Source organism: Branchiostoma belcheri, unplaced genomic scaffold (assembly GCF_001625305.1).
Source record: "Branchiostoma belcheri isolate BF01 breed outbred unplaced genomic scaffold, Haploidv18h27 scaffold444, whole genome shotgun sequence".
Taxonomy (NCBI): domain Eukaryota; kingdom Metazoa; phylum Chordata; class Leptocardii; order Amphioxiformes; family Branchiostomatidae; genus Branchiostoma; species Branchiostoma belcheri.
In genome coordinates this window covers 11,434-22,128 of record NW_017804070.1, presented here as the reverse complement: position 1 = coordinate 22,128, position 10,695 = coordinate 11,434, and the positions used below count along the sequence as shown (strand labels likewise).

General features: G+C 41.0%; 1 protein-coding gene across 7 annotated transcripts; it reads left to right on the top strand.

The window, feature by feature from the left end:
• The first annotated feature begins 767 nt into the window (after nt 1-767).
• On the top strand, nt 768-7,037 carry LOC109478630. Of its 7 annotated transcripts, XR_002140746.1 has the most exons (7): nt 768-1,024; nt 1,224-1,582; nt 3,095-3,146; nt 3,460-3,703; nt 3,845-3,934; nt 4,742-4,865; nt 5,213-7,037. XR_002140746.1 is itself a non-coding variant. In XM_019780299.1 (5 exons), exons 1-5 carry the CDS (start codon nt 968-970, stop codon nt 5,268-5,270), a joined length of 480 nt encoding a protein of 159 aa, XP_019635858.1. In that variant the 5' UTR covers nt 768-967; the 3' UTR covers nt 5,271-7,037. The 7 variants fall into 7 exon arrangements, 1 of the variants encoding a protein (XP_019635858.1); XR_002140744.1 differs by lacking the exon at nt 3,845-3,934 and having other exon boundaries at nt 1,514-1,558; XR_002140741.1 differs by lacking the exon at nt 3,845-3,934 and having other exon boundaries at nt 1,514-1,582.
• Nucleotides 7,038-10,695: the final 3,658 nt, after the last annotated feature.

Here is a 10,695-nt window from a genome sequence, read left to right as displayed (position 1 = left end):
TCACCTTCATAACCCCCCTATAATACTTAGTGGACGAACCATAACAATTTGGGCCAATCAGAGAAGTCCGTGCCCTTATGGTTCCGGGTCGGAGTTTAAATCTGACCAGAGTAAGTGCGCAGTAAATCGCCGGAAACGTGACTTTGTATGGTATGTTTTGGCCGCGATATCCCTGAAATCGTAACATCTGTGTACATATCGTTGTATTTTCTGAAGAGCCTGTTAGTTGTAGCCTTTATAGGTGGCGTAATGTTGGTGGTCCAGCTAAGACTTCCTGGTATTCGTCCGCGCGGATGGTTATGTGGCCTTTTCGCCTGACCGCCGGGATGGTACGTTCTATATGCGTTCTGGGTGTGTTCGGGCCATCGAAGATAGCGATAAACTTATCGCATCGATTTTAATTAAATTCAAATTTTGGAAACATTAGGTTCTGAGCTTCTTCGAGTACTAAGCCGTTACCCTGGGAAAATTCGTTTTTTCCATGCAGCCATGGTTAAAAATGACGAAAAAAATGACCCCTTTTTTCAAAATGTACTTTGATGTGCCTCATTTACCCCTAAATAAATTGGGCGCAGATAAATCAAGCGTATTGATAAGCGGCACGGCACCCCTTTCCACCAAAAGAGTGAAAAATTCCGACCCGCGTTTAGTACAGAAATGACAGCCCGTCGGGCTGAGGGTGTCAAATTGCTCGAAATACGGAGGGAAACTCCGGTCCGAGACCTTTTCACGGTTCCGCGTCTGCGCACTGCGTTCTAGGAGTCGCAAGGCACTGTGGGTAATCCAGGGGACAGGGAGGGGTTTGCGCAGATAGGCTGGTCGACGATTATTTTCTGTTTAATGTTATTTTATAGAATTTATTCTGGGGTTAATTCTGGACAGATTTTGCCAGTTTTCTGTCAGGTAGACCAGGTTTACTTTTCAAATCTAGACAGAACTTGTGACCTCAGTGTCATATAGTGGTGTTATGTTACAGCCAAGTCACACCCCCAGAAGCAGACGATTCCAAGCTGGAGGTTCAAAGGTCAGTATTTGTTTGGATTCACCAGCTGATAGTCCTTTAAATTGCCGGAGTCGAAGCGTTGGTTTTTCCGCAAACGGCAAGTTGACATGTTTAGCTATCCAATGGTTGGGAGCTTTCGGAGCTTGAATTTCATGGTAAGTGTAGTTTGAAGCCTTGAATTTGCCTGTTTTTGTACAGATATGATTTTTTTTTCTGGCAGGATATGGTGGACCCTCCCCACAAAGAGAGATAAAGATGGCGGAGTTGATGGATTTCAGTCAATGAGATGTTCAAAAACTGCGATCATTTCTTATTGAGAGAAATACCGGTACATGACAAGCGCAAAGAGGAACTGATCCAGTTGTGCAACGCTGCACAACTAATAGGCTTGCCAAAGGTACTCTCTAACGCTGGCCATTCTGCCAGTCTCGAACAATCTGTCACGCAAAAGCTGACATAATTTGGACGGCGGTTTGATTACGCTACCCAACCCAACTTCTTTGTCTGCAGGATGGGAAGCAGACGGATCAAGTTTACCTGAGCTGCTACAAGCAGGTGTGGAAAAGTACTTTGAGAGAAGTGAGTTTCGCCGAAAATCCTTGCTATCGACGTTTTGTTCGGTTCTTTGGTTTGCTATAATGAAACTTTATTGCATGTTCATTCCCCGGGGGGATAAATGCATGAATGTACATAGTACAACATACTAGAAAGAACTTACAATAATGATAATAAAGGGAGGCTAACATAGAGTCTAAGGTAGATAATACTAAAGCTAAATGCTAAAGCTAAATGCTAGAAAAGAACTATATACAAAGAAGTATCAATCTAACTCTAAGTTCTAATGGCTTCTTCTCTCTTTTTGAAACATTTCGAAATATACTTACACACCTCATTGCTGACATCTATATTTGTACATGACATGATCTATTTAAAAATATCTTCTTTTGATAATGTTTTACATTTTTTGTCTAGTTTAATTGAACTGAACAAAGATTTGCGTTCATCATTATATAATAAACAGTCGAGTATAAAATGCGATTCATCTTCAATACAAGCATTGTTACAGAATTTGCAGAGTCAATCTTGTACCGGAGTACGGTTATGCCTGCCAGATTCTACGTGTAGAGGATGGTCGCTAATACGGAGTTTAGACAAGGCTCTGCGGTTTTCAAAATTTGGAATGTCTAAATATGGTTCTCTGTCGTATAGTACTTTGAATGTTTTGTATGTTCTCAGTTTGTTTCCTTTATTTTCTCTTTGTCCTGGTGCTTGTAGTACTGAGTTGAATTTTTGGATGAACATATCTTTTAATCTTTGTCTTAGTTCATGCAGATGGAATGGTTTGTTCATATGCTCGTGTGTATATAGGCAGGCATAGCCGGACTCCTCTAAAATTGTCTTCATGTTCAACAACCAACAGGGTACTTTACTTCTAACAAGTTCTTTTTGTACAATGAAAGCTTCATACTGGAGGCTTTCAATGGGAACATTTCTAACTAATCTATAATAATAACTATATAATCTACAACACACTTCAATCCATAGAGGGAAGCGGCCAAGTTCGGCTCTGCTTGCATAATTGCTAGCGTTTCTTCTTACTCCTAGAATTTGTTTACAGAATTTTAAATGTGTTTGTTCGAGCGGCGAGTTGTCTTTTAATCTATTGTTGCACCATACTTCCGCTCCGTACAATAATATAGGGACAACACATTGATCAAAAAGTTTAAGGTACACTGATATAGGAGCTCTAGTGTCTCCGAGAGTACTTTTAATAAAGAACAACGCTCGTATGGCCTTCTTTTGTAGTAATTTCATCGCTGTGTTAAAGTTATAATATAGTTGGTATAAGTTTGTGACATTTGTTTACGTCCTGTTGCATGTTCTATGTTTGCTAGTAAAAGCACCTGCAGCATACGTACACGATGGAAATGTTTTTGACATCTTGTTTACCTGTTCCAACGGTTTTGTTCGTATTTTTGTCATTGCAACATACTGACATGATGAAGACTTTGTACATTCTTGACATTCTGTAATGTGTAACATGTTCTTACTCACCTTTCTTACTGTTTGTTTTATTTGCATATGTTTTAGCATCTGCAGCATACATTCATGATGAAAATTTTTAAAGAACTTGTTTACGAGGGTAAGTGTGCACAAGGTATTATTTCTTATCTTAATATTATCTTAATATCAACAGATTGTAAAGGCATGTTCTTTACTTCACCCCAGAGGAAGAGTTCAAACATAATTTTGGCATTTATAATCTAACTTCTGCTTTGTCATACTTCTGTCCATTGTACCTGGCTAATTTTTTTACTGTGCAATGAGTTTTTGTTGAATTTATATATGATCTGTACAGAGGTCAAGACGTTTAAGTGACAGGGATGCTGATGTGTTTCACTTCACTTTCACTTTATTTATGTGTTGATGTGTGTATCTCATCATACCAATTTCAGAAAACAAGGATGTCAACATTACTACAGCAGGCAAGGAGGCTCTCCGTGACGGAAAAAGTCTGCACGTTTCGGGACACGTCCAGAATCTCCGTGTCCATGCAGCTCATCCTGACAGCCCCTACTGTTTTGTGCGCTGCAGCACTGTCAGAGAAACCAGTGTCTCCCTCCCACCATATGACACTTGGATCATTGTCCACAAATCCAGAAACATCCTGGTTGACGGTTATTGCACCTGCCCTGGAGGGTATGTGAATTTTAGCAGCCTTGCCACATGTACATTAACCTGTCCATTTGTTGTCCTTACAAAGTCTTAGTTGTGATAAGTAGTTGCGTGTTGATGACCAGGTCTAAGTCAAATAATTTCTTTGTGATTGTTCTTTTTTAGTATTCGAGGCACCTGCAAGCACGTCACAGCATTGTGAATACAAAACAAATGAAAATTCTGACAGCAAAATGTCTTTCAGGCTGCGAAAAGGTGAATACATGTAATGCCCTGCAGTTCTCCACAATATATATAATGTAATACTATATATTCTATACTGAGGGAAAATCAAAAGAGGCACTGGGTGTTATACATGACTAATTACAAATTGGTCAATGTTATACATGACTAATTACTAGTACTCAATTTTTTTTTCATGATGTAGGAACATTTTTCCTTTCATTAAGTAAAGATAGCAACATTCCAACTTGACCATCTTTCCTGATTGGTGGTGTTTTCCCCAGAGCAGAAATCAAAGAACGTAAAGTAACACAAGTCAACTGTTGTAGAATAGTCTGCACAAGCACGTCGGCAGAACGTACTGCGCCTGTGCACAAACCTGTAGTTTCACGGTTTTCGGTGGAAGTTTGGTCAACGTTGCATCAGAATTTTGCCTGTTGCAGAGGATATCTTTTCCGACATAACATTTGGAAACTACAGACAGGATGTTTTCCTTATATGCGCAAATACAACCCTATATGAGACATTCTACCAAAGTGCTATGTACAATACATTATGGATTTCGCGCAGGTGCAGTACGTTCTGCCGACGTGCTGTCTGCACAGTCTGGAAAGAAGATCAAGATGTTCAATGGCCTCTTTTGACTTTCCCTCAGACACAAGACTGGAAATCATACCATGAATAGTGCAAGAGGAAGATGCTTTGCGTTCAGTTCCTTTCTTCTGAGTCACTGTGCTCTTCTCACTCTGACTACTTGAAGAATGTGTGGCCTGCCTTATAATGCCATACTAGATTTAGATGGCAAAAGGTCCTCCTGTTGCCTGAAACGTTTCTGTTTAGACTTCAGAAACGTACACACAATGTTTTGGAGGAGGCCAACTTTGCTGGACAGTGGTTCATCTGGTACTGAACAGGAGTGCAACATTTTGAAGTATTGCTCCCGCAGATACCTACACTGGCTTAAGTATGTATGTGGTTAATCGTAATAAATAAATAAATTAATTAAGTCTAACATGACATGTTGCAAAGTATTGCTTTTGTTAACATTCTTCAACATACGACTCACTAGAGTATCCAGGATAGAGTAGAAATCGATAACAGGAGGATGTACTTTCACAACAAACTTGTCATCCTTCTTCACATCATAACACAACTTATCCAAACTAGACAACATGGAAGTATTACTAGCATAACAGACAGTTGGGTCTGTTGAAGACTTTTGGAGCTCACATGTCCCATCTGATACTTTAATGCTGTCTCTGACCGACTTCAGAACCCACCCACTATGGTACTCTCTTGTTTGCCTTTCAGATTCAGAGAGCACAAGCAGACACAGGAATTTGCAGTACATGACTGGTTGGAGGATTGACCAGAGATGAAGGAGCCGAGACAAAGCGTGTAGTCCAGAGATGTTGGAGCACAAGGTTGAGAAGAACATGTACTTCATGACAAGAGAAAGGAAAGTCATCCAGCAGTGTTTCACCAGGGACTTGAGGTGAAGAAGGAGGAGGACAAGAAGATGAAATGTTTGAAAGGGAGTGGGTGGAAAGCAGGCAAAACTGTAGGAGCACTGTAGGAAAGGTTCTTATGTACAAAGGAAGCCGACTTGTCAGAGCAAACAGAGTCAACAGTTAGTACTGGCTCTCCAGAAGAAGAAGCATATGTGTGGTCACTTGTTTCATTATCATTCTGTAGACTCTAGTCTGTGATGGTAAAGCATATGTATGATCAAAAGCAAAAGTACTTGAGTCGTGTACAGGTTTGAAAACATCAAACCAGTGCTGTAGGATGTCAGGATGAGAACATAGTGAAGCAAACTGTTGTTCGATAACAATATCTCTCTGTGTCTGATGAGACTTCGGAATTGTACATGCAAACTGGTGACATGACTGAAAATGATGTGTTAACGTGGAAACAAAAACACTACAGGACTCTCGAACTGAAGTATTGCTCTCAACATGGTCAACCAAAATACTTGCCAACTTATTGTTACGGTCTGAACTTAGATGGTGCAAGAAAGACACAAGACGAGGCGTGCTGACTCCAGGAAAGCTAAATGTTGAGTTTGGCGACACATGATGTAGTGGTTCTTGAAGGTGGAGTGAAGGAGTCCGACAAGCAATTCTCGTCAGAAGAAGAAATGTAGCCGTGGCGCAGCACTCGGAGAGACTTCAACTCAGAATACATGTTTTTATTCTAGTAGGAGTAACATGGGACTTGTAGGTTTTATTTGGTTGGTTTAGAGGGATGTTATCGTCCTGCATTCTCAAACCATTAGTGCATGTGATGCCTTTATTGTCATATTTACTGTGACTGGTTTCATTATAAAGATGTCATTACTAGCCAGAAAGTCCCCTGCAGTTCCAGAACAAGCTGCTAGGGGTACCAAACCCATACTACTTATTCCTGACAGAAAAATCTATCTGTCACCAAAAAATCAAGACCATAGCATGTTCAGGACAAAAGATACAAAAACCGGAAGTTCTACTGCAGTATCATGGTCATCCACCAGGAAGCCCATATTTGAACTTGACCTTCGTCTTCCTAAGACCTACCAATGCACACTGTCTGAATCACAAAGGAGACCAACTATTAAATCCCTGTTTGGGGACTAGTTTTGCGAGACCATCGTTCAGTTTGGCAAGTTAGGTACGCAAAAACGTCAAAATCTTGCACAAGTCACAGGATTGAGTACATCCAGAAACGCGCGTGTCGGGTAATACTCGGGTCGGCTTATACTTCATACCCAGAGGCATGTGGAACACTGGACTTACCTACACTAGAAGACCGAAGGGTCCAACTTTGCCTGAACTTTGCTAGGAAAGTTCTCCGATCACAGGACTTCCAACACTGAATACCGCCCAGGAGGGGCACCACTGAGCGCACCACTCGTTCCAGTAATAAACTGACTCTTACCAAGTGTAGTTCAACTGAGCGGTACAAACAGAGTAGCGTCCCGTACATGATCCACCTCTTAAACAGTCGCTGTTTGTCTTAGACACAGTATGTCAACGATGTTGTAAATAATGATGTGGACATTTGTGTTAATATTTGTGTAAATAATATGCCTCATTTAACTTTGATGTACAACTGGACGTAATTCAGCCTTTGGCTGCAAAGTCCACGTTTTTATGAATAAAACACCATTTGATTGATTGATTGATTGATTGATTGACAAGTCTGTTGAAACAGTAAGTAAGGTCAGAAACTGGCGAAGAAAGTTTCAAATTTGAAACCTCCGGCGTAATAATACCAATAGAATAATTACATTTTATTCCAGTAGTCGAGGACGTTACAACTTGTATGCACAAAGTGAGGCTCCCAAGCACTATAAACGTCACACCTTCAACCCCGAAATCGGAAGGCAAAACTTGCCGTCAACAAACCCGTCCAAAAACGGACACTTCTACATTTCCAAGGCGATAGTTTGGAACACCAGGTGATGGTTACTACGACTACAAACATATTTCTTTTGGCAAATATAAATTAATACACTCTTAGAAAATGACGCTACTTTTGCAGTACTGGTACAATAATGAATACAAAGTGTTTTTGATAGGGAATACACAATATGATGGTAGGAACTATGTTCACATAAATGTGCGGTAACAGTATGTGCACAAAAATGCAGGACAATGTTTGATACAAGTACATGTACACGGTTGGGTGAGGAAAACAGTACAGTAATAGTATGATGATAAACAAGATGAGAAAATTATAATGGAAACAATTCAGTGGTCTTGATACACGCTACAGCAATATTCACAAACTATCCTGACTCCCCACCACAGAATGGTATCTTCTACAGGTCAGCAATATCATCATAATACATGATACAAAGCTGGACAAGTCTACTTCAGAATGGGGGGGAAGGCTACATGTTTTTACAGCAGCGTTAAGAATTACAAAAAAAAACTTTTAACAAAAAATAAATGCCCTAAGACAATCATACATTACACAATCAGCAGATGCATTTTTATAACACTATGATGATCTAATATAGAGGAAAATTATTCAAATCATTTGGGGTGTTCCAAAATATCTTGGCCTTCCGATTTCTTAAATGTTTGAGACGACTTTGGGCGGAGGTGGTTTGACAAGAAAATGCTGACAGGAGCTCTTGCACTGATACATACACAAGATTTGAGCTACGGTACTTACAATAATTAAGGAACCTAACCCCCACCCAAGGCGTCTTGATCCTCGACTCCACGTCTTAACACTATTCCTTGGTGCTTCTTGCCTCCGAAACTCAAGATTATAATACATTTAGACGGTTAAGCACCTATCAATGCTACCCTAGGGGGGTGGGATATTGTAACAATGGTGCAGCCCCTATGGGGTGTAATGAATGTTGGAGGTGACAATACAAAAATGGCCCTTTAGTGAGTAAATCTGGGGTTGACATTGATAGGAGCCCTAGTCCTTGGCTACGCAACCCCCCTGTGCATCTATCAAGGTAAAGACACCACACAAAGATTGGTCCGGGGAAGGGGGATAGCATTTAGAGAAACTCAGAAGTAAGTGTCTTTCTAAGTCAAGTTTCTTCAAATCTTGAGACAATTTTTCAACTGGGTTTTGTAGTTCCAAACCTAACAACCCTACGATATGGCTACTACAGTTGTACACAACATAAGTGGGGACAAAATTTTAAGTCCTCTTCTTTCCAAATTGCCCAGAACTCTCAAGAGATGGTTGGATGTTTTGGACGTTTCTGTAGTGGTTCGTTCTGTCCTGATAGGTGCAGTAGGGTGGTCGTGCAAGGAATCATGTACAACAAAACTGACAAGCAAAAATAACTAAAAGCTCGTCCCAAAGTGAACTAACATTGCAGACAGTTCTTTCCTCTCTGTCTGTCTGTCTGCGTCCGGTTTGGAAATTCCTCCCTTACAAAGTGCCTGACATCCTGGCACGTGTCGGTACCAAAACTGCTACAGCTAATTATCGTTACAATTCTGCCTCAATTTTCTCTCTTCTTTTTTATATACTCCTATAATACAAGCAACGAGAACCAAAAACTAAACTTTTGTAGTTAACTAAACTGCTTGCTGCAGTCCTCACACTTTCTAGGGTTTCTCACCAGTGTGAGTTTGGATGTGAGTCTTCAGACTACTCAGCTGACTGAACTGCTTGCTGCACTCCTCACACTTGTAGGGTTTCTCCCCAGTGTGAGTTTGGATGTGAGTCTTCAGACTACTCAGCCGACTGAACTGCTTGCTGCACTCCTCACACTTGTACGGTTTCTCCCCAGTGTGAGTTTGGATGTGAGTCTTCAGACTACTCAGCCGACTGAACTGCTTGCTGCACTCCTCACACTTGTAGGGTTTCTCCCCAGTGTGAGTTTGGATGTGAGTCTTCAGATGACTCAGCCGACTGAACTGCTTGCTGCACTCCTCACACTTGTAGGGTTTCTCCCCAGTGTGAGTTTGGATGTGAGTCTTCAGATTACTCAGCTGACTGAACTGCTTGCTGCATTCCTCACACTTGTACGGTTTCTCCCCAGTGTGAGTTTGGATGTGAGTCTTCAGATGACTCAGCCGACGGAACTGCTTGCTGCACTCCTCACACTTGTACGGTTTCTCCCCAGTGTGGGTTTGGATGTGAGTCTTCAGATCACCAAGCTGACTGAACTGCTTGCTGCACTCCTCACACTTGTACGGTTTCTCCCCTGTGTGAGTCCGCATGTGTTTCTTCAGATCACCCAGCTGACTGAACGTTAACTGCTCTCACACTTGTACGGTTTCTCCCCAGTGTGAGTTTGGATGTGAGTCTTCAGATGACTCAGCTGACTGAACTGCTTGCTGCACTCCTCACACTTGTACGGTTTCTCCCCAGTGTGAGTTTTCATGTGAGTCGTCAGATGATCCAGCCGAGTGAACTGCTTGCTGCACTCCTCACACCTGTAGGGTTTCTCCCCAGTGTGAGTTCTGATGTGGCCCTTTAGATGATCCAGCCGAGTGAACTGCTTGCTGCACTCCTCACACTTGTAGGCCTTTTCCATTCTGAATCTGCAAAGAGACAAAACAAAGGATCATTAAAACCCAAATGAAAATTTTGACATTGAGCCCCTACTGTAAGTTGGTGGCATTTTTATGTTTACCGAAGGAAAACATATTGTTTTTGCTCAGTTTGTTCCTCTTCTTCTTCTCCAATGACCTCTGACCTGCCCAATGTCATAATTTGTTTACACCTGTCAGCATGGCGTCTGGTGTTGGGATACATAAATTATTATTAATGTTGCAATTTCATGGTCTGCTCTGCTCCTGTCACAATATACTAGTAGTACAGTCATGTATGTGAATGTGTTTGAGTAAGAAATAACAGAGCAGACCATGTCTTAAGGTAAACATTACGCATCTGCTTTGTAAAGTTAATGTTAATTCTCTAGTTTTGAATTTAAATGCAAATGATGTAGGAATGATGTAACAGTGAGGGGTTCATAGGCGCTACCAACTGATCCAGCCGGGCGGTCTAGTCCTTTTAGCCGAGTGGTTTGAGCGTCAGGATTTGAAAGATGAACAATAAGAAATACTCCAAAACTGGAAATGCATTTACATTGCAACTTGTATTAGAATATATTATACCAGTTACATCTCCTAAAGTGTTAGTTCATATAAAAGATTCGTAAACCCTTAATGAGCCTAAATTATTTAAGCTATCTCCATGTGACGGAAAGTTCCCGCCATTTTCGGCGGCGCGGAAAACTTCAAAATTACAAGCCAAGATTTGTCAAAATTTGACCTCACAACTATGTTAAAGAAACACACCTTCAGAGAAATCACATGCTAAATTTA

Coding starts and splice junctions, on each gene's coding strand:
- LOC109478630 (XM_019780299.1), top strand. CDS start 968: ATGTTACAGCCAAGTCACACCCCCAGAAGCAGACGATTCCAAGCTGGA. Junction 1,025..1,513: donor TCCAAGCTGGAGGTTCAAAG/GTCAGTATTTGT, acceptor CTTTGTCTGCAG/GATGGGAAGCAGACGGATCA. Junction 1,583..3,094: donor GGAAAAGTACTTTGAGAGAA/GTGAGTTTCGCC, acceptor CATATGTTTTAG/CATCTGCAGCATACATTCAT.